At 42.1% G+C, this 23,599-nt stretch overlaps 1 protein-coding gene and 2 long non-coding RNA genes across 12 annotated transcripts; all 3 read left to right on the plus strand.

Moving 5' to 3' along the window:
• The first annotated feature begins 814 nt into the window (after positions 1-814).
• LOC127301571 (uncharacterized) lies at positions 815-12,190 on the plus strand. Of its 9 annotated transcripts, none has more exons than XR_007852219.2 (8): positions 815-1,359; positions 1,458-5,295; positions 5,552-5,619; positions 6,206-6,700; positions 7,229-9,038; positions 9,184-9,493; positions 9,619-9,711; positions 11,705-12,190. It is a non-coding gene; the product is annotated as an uncharacterized lncRNA (long non-coding RNA). The 9 variants fall into 9 exon arrangements; XR_011745402.1 differs by having other exon boundaries at positions 1,458-5,619; positions 9,184-9,362; positions 9,459-9,493; positions 9,584-9,711; positions 11,705-12,188; XR_011745401.1 differs by having other exon boundaries at positions 1,458-5,619; positions 9,184-9,362; positions 9,459-9,493; positions 11,705-12,188.
• Positions 12,191-13,150: 960 nt separating this feature from the next.
• Positions 13,151-13,690, plus strand: LOC127304001 (uncharacterized). The gene has a single exon (XM_051334715.1). It carries the CDS (start codon positions 13,151-13,153, stop codon positions 13,688-13,690), a length of 540 nt encoding a protein of 179 aa, XP_051190675.1.
• A 4,169-nt stretch (positions 13,691-17,859) lies between these two features.
• Positions 17,860-20,969, plus strand: LOC127301570 (uncharacterized). Of its 2 annotated transcripts, none has more exons than XR_007852218.2 (4): positions 17,860-18,259; positions 18,351-18,501; positions 19,601-19,920; positions 20,253-20,969. It is a non-coding gene; the product is annotated as an uncharacterized lncRNA (long non-coding RNA). The 2 variants fall into 2 exon arrangements; XR_007852217.2 differs by having other exon boundaries at positions 17,864-18,259; positions 18,351-18,537.
• Positions 20,970-23,599: the final 2,630 nt, after the last annotated feature.

A 23,599-nucleotide genomic window follows, 5' to 3' on the forward strand; every position in this document is an offset into this window, starting at 1 on the left:
TCAATGGCACAATTGCTGCACTTTACCAGGAAGGATTCAACATTTAGCGATAAGAGACGTAATCCTGTCTGATCAAAGGTTGGCTGTCATTGATTCTCGTGTCTTTCCAATCAGCGTGCTGCTGCTTTTCCATGTCCTCTCACCTGTGCGAGGGAAGGTTGAAAGCTGCTGTTGGGAGCGGGCGGTTCATCAGGAGTGAAGATGATGGTGGCAGTGGAGGAAAAGAAATGGCAGGGGTGGCAGCTATAAGGTAGAGGTTGTTTCTAAGTTGTTCGTCTTGGTGTTAGTTTTCCCCTAATTCTATCATGTATATCTACTATTTCTAATTGGAGGGATTATGGTTGGTGAGCCTTTGATGACAAGGGAATTTTTTTATCCTTTTTTCTCTTCTGGTTGTTCCTTTTCTGTAGGAAGATGATAAATCTGGAAGCCATTTTGCCGCTGAAAGATCATATGAACCATGTATATTTGGTGAGGTGCTCAAATCAATTACTGAAATTTTATTTGCTAAATTTGACATGCTGCGATATTGGTCTGTGACAACTCTTAATTATCGTGAGGGTGACGACGCAGGATAATCCTCCTGATTCGTAGGGTTGCAGCCATCGACAGAGATGAAGGTTCCCAGGAGACTTTGGCTGAGAAGCAGCGGGAGGGGTCGAGCTATTATTGAGAGGAAAGAGTGGTAATTTTAGGCCAGATCTTAAAGTTGACATCCCACGGTATGATTGCTGCACCCTCATGGAGCTCTCACAGATGTTTGGATTTTCGGCCGTCCGATCGAGCTGACGTGGCGCGATCTCGGCCGGCCGTTCCGTCCAGGGCGCGAGGCCCTCGCTCGGTTCCGCATTTTATCCATGGGTCGCTAAAAGCCCGCTCGGCCCGAAGTCGCTAGCGCTCCACCAATCCCTCGCACGCCTCCTCCTCTCCCCAATCCCCTCTCGTTTGGCGGCCTCCTCCGCTCCCAGCCGCCGCCTCCGCTCCGCGCCCGCCCTCCGCGCCCCCGCTCCGCGCCCGTCCTCCGCGCCCGCCCTCGTCGCCCGCCGCCGCCTCCAGCCGCCGCCTCGCCATCCTCCCGGCCATCCTCAGCGCCGACGCCGCCTCCTCCTTAGCGCCGCCGCCCCTGCCTCCTCAGCGCCGCCGCCCCTGCTTCCTCTCCGCGCCGCCTCTACCGACTGCGCGCTTCAGCCGTCGGCGGCCCATGGGAAGAGCACGAGAGGGTGTGACATGGAGAAGGGGGCGCACAGGATGGCGACCATGGAGGGGGCCGCGCGGGGTGGCCGAGCAGCAGCCGTTGGCGGCGGCCTCCTCTGCCCCGAGCGGGGAGGTGGTGTGGCCTTCATCGTCGATTAGCAGCAGGTGAGTCCCAATAATTTCTCTCTCTCTCTCTCTCTTCCCCATGAGCAGTCCCAATCTTCTCTCCTCCTGGTTTACTTCTACCTCTAATTTTGGTGTAGGTTATACTGCATCAACATCTCGTGAGGCCATGGAACAAGCTGGGCACTCCGTGAGGAGACAACTTTCATGGGCAAATAAGGACAGGAATCAGAGGCTGGCAGCATGGGGTTAGATGCCACAACACGTAGTGTTCTTTTCTTCTTATGTATACATCTTTGTTTGGTTTCTTAGCAGGAATTTCAGCTATACCAGGATGTAGACCACAAATAATCTTGTAAAATTGTCACTGTATGATTAATCTTGTTTGATTCATCTTGTGAACAGACAAAAAGCAATTCAAACAGCTTGTATTTCATCGGAACAGCAGATCAACATGGTAAGTTTGTCTTGTTTCTATCTGTTCAACTCATTAGGAAAGCCCTATAATCCTGTACAGAGTACCAAAAAGAGATTATACTAAGTATATGACACCCAAAGAATTGCTCTCTCTAGTGATGGGGACAACTAAGCCTGAGAAAGAAGTATCTCTAGGCAATGAGCGTTGGTCCTGCTTCATTAAGTAGAATTAATAATTCAGAAATACTTCGTACTGATACCGCTGCAGCGTCGCTATCTTCAGCAGCGACAAATTAGAATTGAGAAGGGATTTTTGAAGATATATGTATATAAATATGTTCTTCGGTTCTGGAGCGATTCACAATGATTTGATGCTCCGGTTCTAATTTTAGTTCATATTTTGGACAGTAGAATATATAGCACCAGCATTGTATTTGTGGAGGTTCTAAGGCCAGATTCATATTTCCAATAGTGCTAGGCATATATCCTTTATGGGACAAGATTAGTCTCAAGTTTTTATTCCACGCATTGTTAGGCTTTGTAGCCATAATTTGCTGTGAAAGATCAAATCAGCTGGATGGTGCAATATTATGACTCATAGCGATTTGAGTTATTGCCCGTCAGATCTCTCCTCAAAACCGATGCTAGGTATTTCTGGATTCCCAGTTTTGAAGTGCTCGGGAGTTTGTTACATTGCTCAAGACCCATATACTTCAAACTGATGCTAGGTATTGTTTTTTGTACTGCCTGTTCTGAATCATCTCCACCTCTGTTCTGCTCACCGGTCCTCTCCATTTCACAATATATTGTCAAAGTCAATGTGCAGTTTTGCTATGTAGCCTCTCTGATCAGCAAGATAATTTAAGGCAATATTGTTAGAGAAACTGTCTAAACTGAAATGAGCATAGTTTCTCTCAACCATTTCCTATTTAGACCAGTGTACAAAGAGAGACCAAAGTTTGACACCGGAAAAGTTAATGCTGATTAATCAGACCATATTCTCAGTTAAATGAAATACCATGAATTTCTGTTTTACTCTGAAATTTAACAAATGTAAAAGAGAAAGTTCCTGAGATATCATGGGCTATGTGATGCTTGAAACAAAATAATAGTTGTGTGCTGTAATCTAAAACATTTTTTTGCAGGGATATATCTGAAACATTTTCTTGCAGGAACTTTTGTACATATACATATCTACTTCTTGAGTGTGCCCCGTAAAGAAAGCCTCAATGCTTGTGATCCCTTTACCTTCTTACTTTGTTGTTGCTCTTCCCAGATTATTTCCATAAAAACACACTGTTTCTTATATTTTTATTTATGTAACTTATTCTGTGACTGGTGCGTGCTGAAGAGCATGTTGCGTGACCATTTGTGAGAGCAGCAACAACAATGAAATTCTTACCGGCAGAAAGAGATTGACAACCTCCAGTTATCATATATGTCAATTATATGCTTTCTTTCGACTCATGTAAACATCTTTAAGCTACTGAATCATGTGTTGTATTGAACACTCAGGATTGGCTTCGTTGTTGACTTTATAGATTCCCAAGTTATTACTTGCCATGAACTGACAATTTTTACCTTTTGTATGCAAGGATTATTATTTGCTCCAGAATTTTGATGGCCTATAGTTACTCCACATTGAGGTAGGGAATTTTTGACATGTTTCTTTCTATATGTATCAAGCAAATTTCATGAGTATTTGCATTTATATATGTAGCTGATGGGTTCTCAGTCTCGATGTCAGTTGAGTTATTCCTCGGGGAACTTTCAGTGCAGCTTAGTTCAAATGGAATGCAGATTTGGATTAAAGGGTGGCTTTGTTGAATGAATGCATGGTTAGTTAATATTCTTCAAATGGAATGCAGATTTGGATTAAAGGGTGGCTTTGTTGAATGAATGCATGGTTAATTAATATCTCCACTTTCTGGTTGAATTATGTTGTTTCCAAAATCTACACCATCAAATTTATTTTAGATTATGACTCACAACAGGACCAACTCTTTTTCTAAATCAGGAGCTTTTTTCCCCTTATATACATAGACTGTCAGGCTAAGGCGTCAGGTTACAGTTATATATTTCGCTTGGTTACCTCAATATTGTAACTGAAAACTCGACCAGCTTTGTAAACCAGTGGATTATTTCTGTTAGACATAGGATTTCAAACGAAGGTGCCAGGGTATAGTCGCTTATTTGGCTTGGTGACTGTCTTTACGGTCTTCATGGTTCATCTATCATGTTTAGATAGTCGAGTTCAGACAATGATGATTGATAAAAGGATAGTGAAATCCTGTTTGGGTGTTCCCGTATGCCAAATAGTACAAGTGCCATAAGGGTAGTGCAAGTGAATAAGGGTATATGAAATTTCTTTTCCCTAGAAACTATTATCTTCTGTTGGCGAGAGCACCAAGCCTTTTAGTTATTATTTTTTTAAAAAAAGTAAATGACAACATATAAGCATCTAGGTTTTCCCACTTCAAGCCTAAGAATGGCAGTCGATAGACCTTGCAAATTTGAGTTTTGATGGTATAGCTCTATATTGCCAAATTTACTCAATATATTGTATTCAATACAAATCATGCAACCTCTAACTCCGTATTCATTGCACATTTCCTTTTTCATGAAGCTGGTATTAGTCATCTATGTGTCAGAACGAGTAGGGAGGTTTTATTGTTAGATGATGAGAATGACTGCGGTTATATCATCATAGTGTTTTAGTCTGTAAGCCTTGGTCCAAGTGTGTCGCGTTCTGGATTCAATGAAATTGCTCACCGTATTTTTTCTATGGGATTGCTCACCGTATTTGTCCATGGGATTGCTCACCTGTTTGGCACACTTGGTTTGCTGTCCCGTTTGTAGTTTTGTGTGATTTATCCTAATTGGCATTGTTTTGTGAAACCTAAATAATGTATTATCATGTTGGAAGCTAATTTTTTATCACCGTTATACAAAATTTATATTGGTACGAGCTTCACGGGATCGTGCGCCAAGGCGCACATAAATGCAGAATTTTAGCGTAGAATTATTCATCGGAATTACTTCCACGACCTATTATACTAGGTATCTTATGCATTTAATTCTTGCCCTTTCTATTTTTGGCCACGGATCTCATAGGAAGCGTGTTCGCTGATGCTGGCTATTTTCAGGCTGCGGAGATGACTTTGTACAATATGAGACACTCGTGGCGAAATGTGGCAACCTTGTGCAAACCTCTTAGCACTAAATATGGCCAAGATGCATCATCATTTAGGCTTAATTTCATATTTATTGTCATCTTCTTTAGCATGAGTTTGTTGTTCTGGTTGGTTCACACCGATATGCTCTATTATTTTTTCAGCAACCGAGATGATTCTTGCTGCTTGCCGATGCTTAAATGACATACTGCGATTGGTGCATATCTCTTAACGGCCTATTTTTATATACCATTATCATTTCATGGATTATGTATGAAAGCTTTAGATGTCATTTATGTTTAGCAGTCAAGCTGTAGCAGTCGGCAACCTAGCAGCCTCTATCTACGAGCTGCAAGGCGTCGAACTGCTCCGCCTTCAAAGGACCAAGGTGAGTGGCGATGTATAAATTGTTGGAGTAAGGTTTTGTCAAGGAGGTTGTTCTGTTCTAAGTACCAGTAAACTCGGTAATACCATTTGTCTTAAGAAAATGGTAGAATTTTTTGAGAGGACAGTCCTCCAGATGTTTATAATATATTTGTAACTTATGAAGGACCATGTTCTTACATCTACCTAGCCTGATTGTTATATTTGTTCAGACATTCCATAGTATCTCCTTTACTCTGATGGCTAATTTTCGTATTCAGTTGATTAGTACAATGGTACGTACAGCAATGATGGTACATTCTACAAGTGCAGTGTCCCCAACAGATAGGTATGCCCTATGTCTTTGATGCTAAATTATTGATATGAAACTATGTTGTTTCTAATATCTCTCTAAGCTACGATGGTGCACCAATGAAAAATTGTGATATGAAGCTTATTCAAATAATGAATCTCAAAAATGTTTTTTAGGAAACAGAAAGATTTAACAAAATCTATACCTGAGGAAATCTAAGAGTTTACTCCACAAGCCTTTTTTCTGGTTAGATGTATCACTTACTGCCATGGTGCATCAGTGCAGTTGGGTTGGTACCATTCTCCCGGATTTTGTTTTAGAAAACAATCTATTTGTAGCTGTGTAGCATCCCTTTTGGTGGTGTTTTGGTGTTGCCTATTCAGAGTGTTTATGAGAAATATGTAGGTCATTCTTCTTTGGTTAGAAATGTTCCTATTCCTCAACGCATTTGTTTCTTGAAATGCCACTACCATGTTCATATGTATAAATAGCTTTGGTACCAACTTGGATGACCGCATGGTACATCCACCAATCAGAGAAATGACGGTGTAAACTTGTTTTATCCTATAGAGGTAGTAGCTGATTCTATATGAAGATAACCATGTCTCCTCTTTTTCTGTAGGACTTTGGACTGGCAACCTGCAGTACCGCTTATCCTTCACACATTTACTTGCTTTTCCCTATGTTGTACTACTAAATTATGATGTGTCTTCTCTATGTGTTTGTAGATATCATACTTTGTTTGTAATTAAGGTTGTTTTATCTAAACTTCATTCTATTGACTTTGTTTGTGAAACCTAAGAATCATATTATCATTTTTCAACCTAATTTTTATTTATTTTATATACATTGTTCATCGGTATGAGTTACACGGGGTCGTGCGCCAAGGCGCACATCTAAATCTAGTTAGACTAGCTAGCTCCACCTCTTCTATTTTTTTTATTATGCTTGTGTTGATTTTGTTGGCATTCGGCTAGCTAACTACTATGTTTCTGTACCTATATAGGTAGATTGTGTTGATTTTGTTAGCATTAGCCATCGATAGAGATCAAGGTTCCCAGATTTCGTCCGAGAGGCAGCAGCGGGAGGGTCGAGCTATTTTTCATATGAAAGAGTGGTAATTTTATGTCAGATCTTAAAGTTGGCAGTAGACTGGTTAGCTCCACCTCTTTTATTTTTATTTATTCTTGTGTTGATTTTGTTCGTATTAGGCTAGCTAGCTACTGTTTCTGTACCTATATAGGTAGATTTGATTCGTAGTAGCATCATTTGCATCTTATATTGAGTGCTAAATCTCAATCTTGGTTGTGTGTTCTTCGTTAAGAACATAGCCTCATCTGCTCCCTGCATTTATCTCATATGGATAATTGTAATATTGTGGTGTTAGATGAGAGTACTACACAGCCTCCTCTCAATTCACATTTTGACTCCTCTTCCTCTCTGGTTTTTGTTTCATAATATATCTTTTATTTATGTGTCGATTTAGTATTGTGGCGTTAGATGAGAGTACTACACAGCCTCCTCTCAATTCACATTTTGACTCTTCTTCCTCTCTGATTTTTGTTTCATAATATATCTTTTATTTAGGTGCCATGATTGTAGGATGCCATTTTTGTGCTCATACATTTCTTGATCTTCCTTGCAGGATCCAAATGAGGCTTGCGAAGAAATTAAACTTTCCCATCAAATACTTACCTGCACCATTTGATTTTCTTCCTTGCATCATCGGAACATTGTAGTGGGGACATCGCTTTACAGTGCTTCCTTCAGTTATTATACAACAACTTCCGTTATTATTCATTAGATTTGACGCTTCGCGGCAAGATTTGGGTATGATTTGATTGTGGGATATTATGGATATTACAGATTATCCTTACCTTTGTTGTTGATCCTATATTGGCCATTAGACACTCACTCTAGAGGCACCGCAATCCCCACGTAAAGGCTCTTCCTATTTTCCAATTAATATTCTTACACTTATTTCCCTTCTTCATTTACATGATTACTTATGACCCTTAGATCTAAGGGTTAAGAATGCTTTGATATGTTTGGACCACATGTATTGTATTTTAGTGAACGGGGAGTTTTACTCCATTTTAGGTAATTATTCCAGTTTTGAGCTTTTTGTCATATTGCAGTTTTCTTGAGAGATCCAGCAGTGCTGACTTTATACTGTGAGCCAAGTGCACCTTATTTACAGAGATAAATAGATATTTGTTTTGCTGCAAAGAGTAATTATTTGAACATAAAGAGGGCATGCATGCTTGTGTGTGAGGTAAGATCAGAATTGATTCTGGCTGATGAATATTCAATTGAATTTTGCTGTTAATGGATCTGCAGTTATTTTTTAGTTGTAGATGAGTGTCGTAGTTGACAAGTAGGGAAGATTATATCACATAACCATAAATTTGAGATTTGATTGTCATTCTTTTCTTTCATCCCATTTATCATGGTACCAATTCATTCAGTATAAACATGTTTGGTGATGTAGAAAAAGCATCCAATGTCAGTCAGTTTTGCAGCATGAAAGTCACCGCTTCATGTATACGAGTTTGGCTTAGTATGTAGAGCTTATCGTGGTCACTGAATTAGAAAGGAGTCCTATGGTGTAGTATTCAACTTAAATCTATGTACTGAAGTCCGTGGTGGTGCTACGAATTTGCAACTCGGTATTCATATTGCCAAAACCATTGCTGTTTTTGCCAAAGTTATCTTTGTTTTGCTAAAATCATCACTTTGTCAGCTGCTGAAATTAACTCATTTATCTGTGGAATTGGGATGACAAGGAGGCAAAGGCATGAACAATGGTGAAGAAATGTTTTACATGAACTGCGCTTGGGGCCACGACTGCAAAATCTTTGTTTCTGCTACTGATTGGCCCTTGATATTCTTCATGTGCAGTGACAATAGCTTGATTTGTGTTGACTGTCTTTAATATCATATCATAGAATAACTTAATAAAAAAGCTTACCGAACCATGGTTATTCTGCATCCCTAAAGGTTTAGCATTCAGTTCCTGCTGCAAACCATGGGGCAACAGTCAGCGAATAGAAAATTCGGAGTGGTAAAGTACTTGCACTAAACTTTCCAGTAGTACAACTCTTGATTACTAGAGCTATGAATGTTAATGGTGTTTGTAATAAGTTATCTAATTTTACAAGAAACAACTGCTTGATTACAAATCTGTCTTGGTTACTTATTTCTAGGCTTGCAGCGTTAATGGTGTTTGTAATAAGTAATGCATTCCTAATTAGAGATATGAGCTTTTGGATTTCATATGGGCACGTAGTGCAACTTCAAGTGCATCTGGATGCTTTTGTTTGGTCGTGTGCACACAACCTGCTATGAAATGGCTGAAGAAAACAATTCCGCATCTTGCACGAATTATTCCAGGTGATGAAAGAGGAAATATACTTAGGAAGGAAATGAGCAATTACTGCGGCATCTCTTATTTTGTAGGTTTCCTCCACTCTTGCCTCATGTTGTATTTGGTGTATGTTTTTTATTTCTGTATGCTTGAATAATTTTAGCTTATTTCCATTGTTTCAGTTTGTACCACTGAATAATCAATAGTAAAGCTAACAAGACCAACACTTTCAGGAGAACACACATCCGGTTCAGATTTGGCATGTCATGTACTCCTGTCCCCTGTCTCAAGCAACAAATATGGTGGCGCATATCTGAACTGAGCAAGACCGAGCACCGAATATGATTTGGTCTGTCCTGTACTCTTAATGCTCATCTGCTCATGCACAGGGAATCTCAATGACCATGCCCATGTAATCTTTCATTAAAGATTTCTTCTAACTCGGATGCGTAATCTTCCGGTTTTTAGAGACATGTCCCACTCATACAAGATTAATAAATATTTTCAGTTTTTAGGGGAACATCGAAGAAAAACAGAAAAAAGGTATTTGCTCTCTGTGATGATTTTCTTGATTTACTGGTTTACTGAACTGAAGCTTGTTTTTGCATACTCTTCTATACCCATCTTCTCCAGGAGTTTACCTGATGTGTTGAGATCTAAAATTGCAGTGCTGGCTACCAAAGGAAGACCACGTGTGCTCAAAACATGCTCCTTGCAATTGTGGGGGCTGAATAAAATTCTGGCTATACATGCATCCAAAGGTTTGTCCTAAAATATATGTTGTACTTGCTGCTAGATCTTTACTTCGGATTGTCTGAGTATCTCTGTTCCTTTTGGGACATTTTTGGGGTAAAACAACGCTGAATAGTTACTCTGTCAAGTATTTGGCATTGGATCTTCGTCCATGTCTCTTTGATAGTTTAGCTGATCTATACTTGCTTGAGCCTTGCCAGATCTAACATTCACTATTTTTACACTATAGCAAAAATTTAGTGTTGCCTATAGAACCCCAAATCTATATATCAGGTAATATACCAATTGATTTTTTTGTACTAAATCAGCATTAGTTATTTCTTACTCTGGATTTCCTATGCGGTCTTTCCACTAGATGGTCTTGTTAAATACGATATGATCTTTTCGAGGTAGTTTTCTTGTTTGTTGATGTTAAATTTGTTGTTGCAGTTCCCAACTTAGCTTTTTTACTTCCTCGTGAACCTATTGAGTTACTACATAACTTTAGAGTGGAAGTGGCTTATTGTAGCTCCTGTGTGATTTTTGTGTTTATTTACTGAAAGATAGCTTGCTCGGGTACAGGCAGGCCACACACTTAATAATGCACACCACCTTCTGGGAAGGAAAGTTCTAGCATCCATTGGCATAATACCTGGGTAGGTGAATAAATTGATGGTCGAGAAAATTCTAGATTCCCTCAATACACAAATATGCTCCAGATTGATTTTACCTAATATTGATGTATGACAATATGCTAGGTTCTGTTTTTGAAAAAAATTCGACCCTTTGACTCTACTTGGTCCTAAATCTATATAAATATAGATAATACATGCGTAATTGAATGGTACTGTGGCTAATTTTCTGTGTGAGCGCAATCCCACCATTTGTTTCTTCGGTGAACTATGCATCACAGGTCACACACCAAAATTTAATTGTAGCACGACATGTTTCTCATTGCTCTTTACGAACTATAATAATGATTTGATACATATATATATATAATTATGCATAGATATATATATCAAATCATTATTAGATATATATATATATCTATAATGATCTGACTTTTCCCCTCCGTATTGTCATCATGCTTTCTGTTCATACTATAATGGTCCTCCTTGCTGGATGTCTGAACCATTACCAAAGAGTAATACATAGGAGCAGCTAGCCATTGAATTAACTACAGTCTGGCTAATCCACTTTCAGTATCTTTTGGGTGACTTCTGATGTCTGGACCATTGCTCGATTCCTTCCCTACTTGGAAAATGGTGCTTTAATACACCACTCATTACTCTGAAATAAATTAACTAAAATGTTTTATGCTTCCATAGATCTGCCTAAAATTGCCTTATCACACAGTAGCTTGGCATTTCCTACTAGCTGTGTCAGAAAGATTATTCTTTGCGTTCCATCTGGTTATGCCGTGGAAATAGGAATCGGTAAATAGTTTCATTGCCGTTCAAGCTCCAAGGTAGTTCTTCTGCTTTGACACTGCTTTGCTGCTCCGATATATCTCATCTTATTTTATTTATTGGTCACAAAATATATTTGGGGTTGTAATAACTACACATGAAAATCCTGTATATTATTTTTTGGGAGAAGCCATCTTTTTAAAAGCAAATGGAAGTTATGTCAAAATTGAGCTTTCCAGTGTGGTCAAAGATTGGTCTTTTTTAGTCTAACACTGAGATGCTCTCCTTGTTAAGGGTATCAACTTGTCAGTATACCAGCTGAAGGAAGTTGAGAGTAACACATCTCATGCAGGCTACCTATTTGGATCTTGCATCCACAAAAACATCAAAAAACATGAAATGGATGAAACTACAATTTGGTAGCAAATTGAATTGTACTTCTTGGAAAACTATATTTAGTTGTGTCGCTTCAGGTGGTAACATCAGATCCTTTTAGACCATTTCACTTCCACACTAAAAACATTGAATATCCGTAGAATGGTTCATACTTTCTTTTGTGTCTGTCATTGGACTGCAGCCTTTTAATTAGAATCCTCTCTGATGTGTGCAGACATGGACTATTTTAAATGGGTTCTCAGTTCCGAAATCAGCTCCTCTCTTGATGTATTGTTATGCTATTTCCGCACTGTTGTAAACATTTTGAGTAGCTCTCATCGAACAGCTTATCTCGCACTTTACACTGTTGGGTCCTCTCTCATGATGACTTCAGAAGTAATTATGTTAGACGTGGCTGCCGCTTGACAGTGCTTTATATTGTTGCTTGGCTAAAAAGGATTAGAGGTACAATATTTTTTTTCATATGGTTAGTATATTCTAAATGATACAATACCAAAAATACTTTACCCAGCGACTGACTATGTGAAAGGTTGGGTGGCATGCAGACTGATGGACTTATTTTCTGACTATTATCATTGATTTTTACAAATGCTTGATGCATTTTGGATGACAGGTTTTGAGAAACCAACTGTAACATATTCCTCTATTTATATGGCTGTATATAAGCGTTTGCTACTATGTTCGTGATTTTGTGTGTTTTGTTTATCCTAATTTCATCCTATTGACTTCGTTTTGAAAATCATTTAGCCACGTTATACAATGTGTAAATTGTCACCAATTCCACGGGATCGTGCGCCAAGGCGCACATCTAAATCTAGTAAGTATTATGAAAGGTCCATGCATCCATTTCCCATGGACATGTTTTACAACTTGCATTATGAACATCTCTTCCAATTTTATTTGCTAAAAGAACGTATCTTCTATTTTTTTGATAATTCCTACACAAAGTCTCTGATATCATATAGTTTACAAGCATTTCTAGTAATTAAGCACATTAGAACAACTAACGTCACACTAGAACAAAACCGATTATTAGATACGGGCCCTAGAGCAGGTTCGGGCATGTGTACAAAAACCGACTCTAGCGGTCGGTTTTGTACTAGTGTGAGCCTGAGTATCCGCCGACTATCGAATTTACCGGGCACCAAGAACAACAGAGCAGTATCATGAGGGCATGTTTGGTTCAGAGCAAATCCCTAAGAATTTTGGAGGATTCTATTTATAAGTGCTTGTTTGGTTTGTAGGACTGAAAACTCTAGAATTTTTTTTCTATGGGCTACTTTGCATTTAATTTCATAGGAATATTTCTTCTAGGTCTTGCTTTATGGAAATTTTGGTTTGTCTCAGTTGCGACTATGACATGCACATGATCATTCATGCAAATTCCAGCATTTTTCATGTGATGCAACCAAATAACTACTTATGCGGATTCACGCGCTTCATATGACTTGCCATATAAATTCTATATTTTTCCTATTGCTCTATTTTCGAAATCCGACATACCAAACAGACCTTTCCCAAGAGGAGTGAACATCTTTTTTAAAAAGCAGGTCCCGGTGGGTATGCATGCCATAGATAGGAGCGGCCAAATTATTATTTTTAAAGTTAGGGGATGCGTTTCCCGAAAGAAAAAAAAAAGGTTAGGGTATGCGATCAGATTATGGAGTCCACACACACACACAAAATTCAAAACCGCTCGAAAAACGGCGAGGATGAATTTTGGCGAGCGCGTTCTACGCTGCCGCCGTCCGTCCTCCGGTTCGCGCCCACCCTCAGCATCCTCAGCGTCATGTGCAACCGCCACAAGATCCGTTTCCCCTCCGTGGCCGGCGGCGATGTACAATTCCCCCGCATCAAGCAGCTCACCTTTAAAGGTGTCATCATCTCGGAGGCCGACCTCCACGGCGTTCTTGCCGGATGCCATGTGCTGGAGAGCTTGGTGCTTAGTGAGCTGGATGGCGTCTCTGGCGTTCGGATCAGCTCCTCCACCCTAAGGAGCCTCGGTGTCTCCTCTGGTTTTGGAAATGAGCCAGAAGAAGTGTTGGAACAGGTGATTGTTGAGGATGCCCCCAACCTAGAAAAGTTCTTCCTAGATGGAGCAGAGTACTGCCTATCGATTCGCGTGGTTTGGGCACGTACCCAAACAGGAGTTGTTGGGTTCACGCGGCAGCACGGACGCAGCACCGGGTCAGCCGGTTGACACAACTCCGTTCCGAACACCTAGCTGAACTCGGTAGGAACTGTGCGCACACAACTCCGTTCCGAACACCTAGCTGAACGGTCCGATCATATTGCTTTTTTTTTTCCTACTCGATCGTTTTTTTTTGAGAAGCACAGTACAAACGCAGACGCTCACATACACGCGCATACACTCACCCCTATGAACGCACACACGCACACCCTACCCCTATGAGCATCTCCGGAAGACTGAGCCGGCGGATTGGATCTTGAAATTGACGAAGTCACCATAGGCGCCTCGCTGTCGACGGGAACGTCGCCTCCCACTGAATGAATATTCCGCCTTTATGAGACACACAGATGTCAAATCTGGGATTTGAACTCTGGTGGGCTGGGGGTACAACCACCCTCCTAACCACCCAACCTCAGGTTGGTTCTCCTCGATCGTTTTTCCCTTTCCTTGCCGGTCTCATACTCCATAGATGCCGGCCGGTTTTGCAGCTTATATATTGTCGATCGTCGAATCTATCAATCGCTTGATTACACGGATTGTTCTTCGCATCGATCACAAGCCCGTCAATCGCGTCATCCAAATTCCCGTATCCTGCAAGCGATGGCGCTGCCCGAGGACATGCTGCTTGAGATCTTCAAGCGGCTGCAGCACACGGTGGACGTTACAAGGTGCGCCGCCGTGTGCCGGCGCTGGCGCAGCGTCATCTCCGCCTGCGCCTCCTCCCTGCCCGCCCGGCCCCGCCACTTGGGCTTCTTCTACAACTACGCATGTGATCAGTGGTTCGTGCCACCGAGGCCGGCGTCGACCTCAGCCTAGGAAGAAGGTTCGTCCCGCCGATCTCCTACGGCACCGTCGTCGAGGATTGCCGTGGCGGCCACCTCCTCCTGCGCAAGGTCTCGAAGACGGAGCTAAGGCTCATCGTCTGCCACCCACTGAAGCGCTCCTTCGTTCGGCTGCCGCCTCTGCTCGCCATCCTGGCCGACAGATTGGCGCTCATCGCGCTCGTTCCGACGGGGCCAGGTTTCCGGGTGGCCGTCGTGGTCCTCGACCTACCGAAAGATGGCTGGCACTTCCACCTTTGGGTCTACCACTCTACCAGCGACTCCTGGGAGTCCGCCGAGTGCAGGGGCGCCAAACGGGTGCGGGGGCGAGCACGTGCCCTGGTTTCCACGGCCGGGCAGTCCATCGTCGTCGGCGATATCGTGTACAAGTTGCAGCGCGATCATCAGGGCATTGTGGCTATAAACACGGCCGAGATGACACTCTACGTGCTACCACTCCCCGCTGATGCAGCTACGAACATGTACCAGGGCGACCGCTACTGTATCGGCAAGACGGCTGATTGCCGGCTATGCTTCTTCACGCTGGTGGTGCCCCTCGTTCTGCTCACATGGATCCTCCAAGGGCCTGCAGGGACGTGGGAGGCTAAACAGACACCGGTGGCGCTGTGGCAGCTGATGAAGCTCTCGGTGTGGGACTGGTATCACCGGCACGTGGGCTTCCGGGGGTTCTGCGAGGGCAGCGGGACATTGTTCTTCATCATGACGGATCGGCTCATCGCCCTCGACCTCAACACTCTAAACATGGAGATGATGTGGGACAGCACCGACAAGAATCCGCTCCGCCAAGTGTACCCGTACGAGATGCTGCCGTGGCCGCCGGTGCTCAAGGACTTCACCAAGTCTACGGTGTTGGGTTCATAATATGCATTTTTCTACACGGCTATAAATACTTGCCCTAAATTTAGTTAAAAACAATAACCTAAAATGTGTCTAGATTTAGTGAACATGCCACAACTATTTACACCCGGGTGGAGTACATTAATTCGGTGTGTGGGCTCGCGGTCGTTGTTGTCTACGACGTGGAGCTAGCTAGACATGGGCGTAGCCGCATTGTCTCCATTGTCCCCACACCTCATTGTCGTCCTCACCCACCGCCGGTGAACTCGTGAAGGCGTCTATATGGACACCTTCAGCCAATGGTCTAGTGACAAGGGATTTGGGTGAATCTCCGCAGGTGACTTCAAATAATTTTGACTTTATACAGTATTTAAAAAGGCATGCATAGGACAGAGGGATTAGGTTACTACCTCCATTCCAATACACGACCTAATAGAAATTGTGCAGCCAGGGGGTGCCGCCTTCTCCACAGCCGGAGCCTACCGCATCATGAAAACATTCGGCGTCGTGCTCCCGCTCGTGGAGCACAATTGGTCGAACTTCGCACCACTCAAGGTCAAAGTTTTCTTCTGGATCGCCGGCCACGGGAACACCAGGATCCGCGCGCTACTCCACCTGCATGGGATCCTGTCAACCGCCCGATGCCCGTTTTGCAATGACGATGAGGACCTGTTGCACCTCTTCTTCAAGTGCCGCCCCCGGTTGGCACCCTGGTTTCCTGGCCTTGGGGCACACGCTGCCGCCTCGGCGGCTGACCTCGATGAGGGTTGCGAGTTGCTTGCCGCTGCCCACCATGGCCTCATCCCGATGGTGCACCACACTCTAGTGCTGCTAACCCTTTGGATCGTTTGGAAAAGCCGGAAACGCATGGTCTTCAACGCTCAGCTCCTACGGCCTAGCTAGATGTTCTCCCTCCTCGCGACGCACTGTGAGCTCTGGCTCCACCGGCTGCCCCATCGCCACAGCCGCCAGCCTGTGGATGCGTGGCTTGCTTCTCTTAGAGCTCATTTTACTTGATCCTTTGTCGGCTTTTGGGTTGATGTTTGTGAACCCACTGCTGTGCAAAAAACCCCTGTATCCCCCGTTTGTGATTCAATAAATTCACTTCAGGTGGAGGGGTTCCACCGTTGAGCTTTAAAAAAAAAACTTTGTGCAGTCAAACTCACCCAACTTTCCCTGCAAGAAAAAATCACCCAACTTTAACTATTGATTTATCATTTATATAATATAAAATGTACATAATATTGTAAATGGAAGTAAAATCATAGATGTGGCACTCGCCAAGAAGAACATTTCATAATATTTACTACTTTTATTCACGCAATTCTAGATACTAATGGGCAGTTACATGAATATGGCGCGAGCGACATCCCCACCGTGTCGCAAAAATTCCACAACGCGACGTCCCCAGAGAGGTAGGGACGAAGATGGCAAGAGCTCCATGAACATGGCGCGAGCGATGTCCCCACCGTGTTTACGTGTGCCACTCTCACCGCTAAATCCAAATGCTCCTTTTCTCCCTCTTAGAGCTCCTCCACCCTTCAAAATCCATGAATATGGTAGGAGCTTCCTCACCGGCTAGGACCTTGACGCTGGTGGAGGTGACGAAGGCCACGTCGGTGCCGACCAGCCACGACGTGCCTTGTTGGGATTATACCAGATAGGTATAACCACACCATGGGCCCTACCGGCAAGCCTGTAGCTCTCTCGGAACCGTTGTTGGCCGTTCAAAAGAAGGCTGTTTCAAATACCCAGCTGAAAGGTCATGGGGTAAGGTGAAAGGATGGAAGGGACAGGGTATGTCCAAGGAAAGCAAAAGTGTCCTGATCAAATCAGTGTTGCAAGAGGTACCGGCATATTCTATGAGTTGCTTTCAACTCATGAAGAAGCAACGTAAATAGCTAAGTTCATTATCCTCGAATTTCTGGTGGGGTGACATAAAAGTTCATTGTATTGGGTGGGAAAGAATGTGTAAAAGCAAACGTACTAGAGGAATAGGTTTTTTTTTTGAAATGGAGGCAAAAGCTTTGCCTCATCCATTCATTAAGAAGAAGGTGCCCGGTTTTTTAAGAGGAATAGGTTTTCGAGACTATGAATCGACTATGAATATTTCAACAAGGCATTCGTAGCTAAGAGCATCACTAGCGGAGCCCTCAAAAGGACCAAACCCTCAAAAAACCATTTCTTTACGGATTTGGACCAAAAAATGCGCAAATCAGAGCCCTGCTCCTCGACCTCTACTGGTGAGGGCTCGGAGGCTGACCTGTAGACAACTTGTATTTTTTGGCGGGACTGAATAGTCAGCCCAACTGCCACGAAGTTGATGCTGGAGTGCTGGACTAACCGGAATCCGGCGAAATCCACCGAGCTCCAATTCCGGCCAGCTGTCGCTTGGATCCTGCCGCCCCTAGGTGCTAGCTCACACATACACACGCGTGCTGCTGCTTTTGCCTTAGCTTTGCGCGCACACGCTGCTCGCTGCTGCTAGCTGTGCAGCTGCTCGCTGCTAACTAGGCGAAAATGCTGATGCAAAGCTGATATGGGGCGAGTTTGATATCAACAGCCGTCGTCATCGCTGTAAGATTCGCGCTCCGGCCCCACCAGCTGCAAGGTTTGACCGGGCCTTTTTCTCCAATACGAGATTGCAGCAGTACGATACGGGAGTATACGGTGGGGCCCAGATCACGTGTATGGTACTGTACAAGCGGAGACGAGACTCACACCCTCAGGCGAGTGCTCAATCGGCATCAGATCCAGACGCCGCCGGCGATGCAGGTCCATCGTTCTCCCTGTCCTCGCCTCCTATTCCTCTGCTCGTCCGTGCGTCGACCAGATCTGAGGAAGATCTGAGATAGCTTCTCCATGGCGGCCACCAAGGATTTACCAGTCTGCTACTCAGGTGAGATCCATCCCCAGTTTTTCTTCTGGTCGATTCTTTTCCTCCGCGAATCTAAAATTATAGGGATTTTCTCCGGATTCATGGAATACAGTGGCCGGGCCTCGCCAGTCGCCATGCCGCGTGCTCTTCCGGCGTCAAGGGAGCTTCACAGCTTCGCAGTACCGGAGTCGGGCCCGCTTGACTGTTGCGCCAAGTATGGGGATGGGCGACGACCCGAGGCTTCCCCGTGATCTGTTTCTTTGGTCTGCACTCCGCGTTTCCTTTTTCTTTACCTGGAGGTGCCATTTTTATCACAGCACCCAGCTTTGCGATCCCCATTTCCTTCAATTGGTTCCCTCTGCTTTTTTTGTTCGATCTCAATAATTTGGTATGCTACTGTATTCTAAGTTCTTCTCCAGTACTTTGAGTTCATTTTTTGTGGTAGATTGTATTGTATGATAATCCATATGACAAATTACTACAAATTTATATTCGGATTTTTTTCCAAACTTTATAAATGAATTCACAACTTTACAATAGCTAACAGTGAATCTTGTACATCAGTACCCATAAAGATTTTTGTTCGGGATCTTTTCCTGCCAGTTGCAAACGCGTTCGCCTTACTCCTGTTCGTTTCATAAATTAATTCTGTGCTTTAGTGTTCTAGACAAGCATAGACGACGCTGAAGTTTAAAAATCAATAGATCAGTACCCGTCAATTGCAGATGCACTTGTTGGCCACCATTTTCAAAGCAGGTCAGTCTGCAATCTAGCTGCAGGTTTAGCCAGTAAATGATCAGCTCAGGGGCCGCTTGTAGTGTTGTATGTGCTACCATTTGGAACCTTTTTAATTAGAGAGTAGTTTTATTGAAGATTTGATTAGAGAGTAGTTTTGTTGAAGAGTGTTGTTTTATATTATGATGTCTTCCTTAGCTGTGTGTTCTAATTTACTGCCTGAAGTTATTTTAATGTATCCCACACTGTTAGATTTACTATTTACCGTATTTAGTTATGAAGTTGTTTATGGCGAGATAGTCAGTCAACATAGCATATGTCTATCCCCCATATAAGGCTTCCAGATAGCCCGTATCTATGCCCAGGAGAAGTTTATGATGCACATAGCTCTTTCTGTTTTATTTGTTGCTTTTGGTAGCAAATAGCAGGTTATGGTCAATCTGAATCCAAATGAATGTAAAGTTCTCCCATCTTTGGCAATTTTCATGCTGGCTTTCTTATTTCTATTGTTCTGTGAAATGTTTCGGTTCTGAGGTTTTCATTTATTGCTATATGTCTATTGCATTATTCACGTTCAGTGAAGTTCTCTATGGTCGATTCACATCGATGTCGTCTTTTATCATTCAGATGTCGCCATGGCGTATTCTGGACAGCCAAGGCAGGAGCCGAGACAAGGAGGTCCCCGTGGCCAGCGTGCCACATGGGCAGGCAGCCACGTCCATCATGGAGCTGCAATTCATCTTTGTTTACCTCCTCGACTCCATTCTCTTGATATGTGAGTGTTGTTGTCTCCACCTTGGCACTAACCCGAGGCTCTTTCTTGATTCCGTCCAGGCCCAAGTAGATTTGCACATCTTCATACCTGGGATTTTCTACTTGATGCATCTCCTCCTGGTCGCTGTGTTTTTTATGCGGAGCACAAAGTTTGCATGGCAGTACTTCTTTGGGTACCAATCGCCCTGCTCCTAGTTCATTTTCCGAAAAATTAGCATAATCCATGTGATTTTGTCAACACTGTCTGCTCTTTGTGGCATAGTTTTTTTAAATAAATTTTGAAATATGTAATTTTGTGAGATCTCGGGTTAATAAAACTAGTTGCAAACAATTACTATCTTGGTTATTATCATGCTGGTTAAATTTTCCTAATTTATTCAGCCTAACTTTTCTTCGGCTATGACAAACACCTTATTTTCATATGTTTTCTTTGTCCTACTTGGGAAATGGAATTATTTCCTAATGCACCGTAGATCATTATTAATATATGTATTTATATTTTGAGGCCCTGCTAGAGAAAACTGCCTTGGAAGCCATTAGCCACCGACGGGACCGGAAAATCCATTCTTAGTGTGGCTGTGCTTACCCTCGGGCGTCACCGCGAGGATTGTGCTAGAGCTGCATCTTGGGTGGCGGTGACTGGAGGCTCCCATGGATCTCGGTCTCGGTTCTACGTTTACCTTTATTTTTCGATCTGGGCCCACATTTTTTTCACAGCCTCCGGTCTTCGTCTCGGTTTTACATGGCGGCCACCATCATCATCCTCACATATTTTCTGGCTGCATGAGGATTTCAGTAGTAGAAATTTAGACTATTGAATGCACAGCTTTGCCACTTCAAGTTGTAGAACTTTCTAAACAAGTTAGCACTTTGTTGTTGCAGGTCTAATTAGCTAGTGCTTCGGATTGTTGTGTGATGGATTGTTGTTTAGGGTAATTAGGACATGAGTTTGATGCAACACCCGTGGATGATTAGCCTACATATTAAGTTATTCCATTAGGTGTGCTCATTACACTTATATCTATGTTGTTATATGTAACTCACCATTAGGGTGTAGTTTCTAAATGTTCTGCTCCAAAGAGATGTGTCGTTGCTGTCATAAGTTGGAGGATATTTTTTTGCTCATTACACCTGTACTATTACTTAGTAATTCTTGCAAAGATCTACAGACGATAAAAGCTGATGATAAAACTCGATGCATCTAGATTTATATTTTTTGTTCTATCTGTTTGATGAACCAATTTGTCTTTCTCAATGACATTTGATGTGGTGATTTCTCTATCGCATTTGTGGAACTAATTTGAAGGCCTTCGAGAGCTTTTAATTATTTTTGCAATTATATTGCATAACTTTACAGTATAGATGCAAAAACTTTATAACGGGGATGTCACCAGCTCAGTGTATGAAGTCAATAAATTTTGAAGTACTTTACAAACAGTGTGTGAATTGTATAGATGCAAAAACTTTATAACGTGGATGTCACCAGCTCAGTGTATGAAGTCAATAAATTTTGAAGTACTTTACAAACACACTGTGTGAACTTTACAGTATAATCACGAGGACTTTATAATGTAGTTCTCACCAATTTATAAGGACTCTATACGGTGGAGAATGGTCCGTTATGAAATACTTTGGAATCACCTCTAAAAACTAAGTGCTTACTTAGTAGCGCATGAAGATAATTCATAAGTACTTTAGAAGTTATGAAAATGGTCTGTTATGGAATAATTGTGAAGCGCCTTTTAGAAAGAAGTTTTGTACTGTAAAAATACTTACGACGTGAAGACAACAATGAAGACTTATTGGGCTGCATAATATTTCATAATATTATTAAACTCCGTAAGTTCAAGTAGTCAACGGAAAAGGAAGTTCAAAATATGGAATATTTAGAGCTTCGCGACTCCACGCTTCGGTGGACGTTGTGTTGATGTAAATGCAGAATGGTCAAATAAAATGAAATATTGTTCTAATCAATATGTGTATTAGTAGATACCCCTCCATCCATGAATACAAGGCCACATCATTTTCGTGTCAAATTTTAACTAATGAGTTAGTCAACCAAATCTAAGTTATATGTCATTCAAAAATATATAATGCAATTCCGATGATATAGTTTTGAGTGACATGCAACTCATATTTAATTGACCCAATTACTAATTAAAAGTCGTCTAAAAAATTGGCCTTGTAGTTAAGAGCGAAGTTAGTAATGCTTTTGATATGAAATGATGGTCGAATCAAGCAAACCAATGTCGGAGATGACTGAGGGACAATATAGTCCATGAGATGACACCACACATGTTAAGGATCATATGATTCATGACCATGGGGCATCGCGTCAGGGAACTTATTCTTGTCCAGGAGCTTAGCGGATATGAGACGTTGTCGTGCCCTCGACCCATATTGCAGCCACCTCATACGACAGTGGCAAATCATATCTCCTTTGTTCTAGCCTCTTTTTGGTGTTCTATTCCATACGGGTAGTCGTGGAGGTGTCCTTGTAGGCGCCCAAACTCCTAAACTTTTTGTCTGGATCCTAACACCTGCAACATGATTTGGCATTTCTAAATACCTATCAACTAAAGCTTCTCTTCCAGTGAACATATTAAATATCTAAAAGGTTAAAGAGATTTGTCAATTAAGACGACACTCTCAAAATGCATGTGTATCAAAATAGACATGTGAGTGATTCATAATTAGAGTATCCTCGGAACTCAAACTAAACTATACATCATCATGATCTAGGTACGTTGATCATTCAAATAGCACAATCAATTGTCGGAAACGAGTTACTATGAACTACCCCAACGATAAAGAGGACTCTACTAGATGCAACAATGTACCATATGAGAAATTTTTAAAGGACTGCATGCTCCAAACAATTGTCTTTTTTCTTGCATGCCCTATAGACATTGGCATACAAGCTTTGCCCAAAATTTGATGTTGTTGTAGTAATCAACAACGAAAAAACTGAATGCTGAAGTCACCTTTTTTAATACCCGAAGTTTGTTAGGGCCCTAAGACATGCAACATGATTTTTCATGTCGAAATACCTACCAACTAGAGCTTAATTTGTCACATACATGTGTATCACATTAGAGATGTGAGTGATTCATCATTAGGTGTCCGCGGAACTCAAGCTAAATTATATATAATATATCATCATACATTAGAGTAATTGATCATAAACTATTCATTCAAATAACTCAAAAAAGTATCGGACACGGGTGACTATGAACGACCCCTACGATAAAGAGGACTCTACAAGATACAAAATTGTACCATATGGGATATTTTCGAAGGACCGCATGCTCCGGATTTGTTTTTTTCTTACATGCCCTATGGACGTTGGTATACAAGATTTTCTACAAATATACAAGATTTTCTACAATTCTTCTTCTTTCCTTTTCTATTGTTCAAGATTGTGAGGTTCTTGATGATACTTTTCACGGTGGCCATGAGAGGACGACACACAGGTTATGTCTTCGGGTACTTATTCTTGTCTAGGAGCTTAGCGGATATGAGACGGTCATACTGTTGTGCCCTCGACCCATATTGGAGCCACCTCATACGACAGTGGCAAATCGTATCTCCATTGTTCTAGCTTCTTGTCGGTGTTCTATTCCATACGGTAGTCGTGGAGGTTGTCCTTGACTCCTTGTAGGCGCCGAAACTCCTAAACTGTTTGCCTGGGTCCTAACACCTGCAACATGATTTTGCATGTCTAAATACCTATCAACTAAATCTCCTCTTCCACTGGACATACTAACAATCTAAAAGGTTAAAGAGATTTATCAATTAAGACGACACTCTCTGTGTATCAAAATAGACATGTAAGTGATTCATCATTAGAGT

This window comes from Lolium perenne, chromosome 5, assembly GCF_019359855.2.
Source record: "Lolium perenne isolate Kyuss_39 chromosome 5, Kyuss_2.0, whole genome shotgun sequence".
NCBI lineage: Eukaryota > Viridiplantae > Streptophyta > Magnoliopsida > Poales > Poaceae > Lolium > Lolium perenne.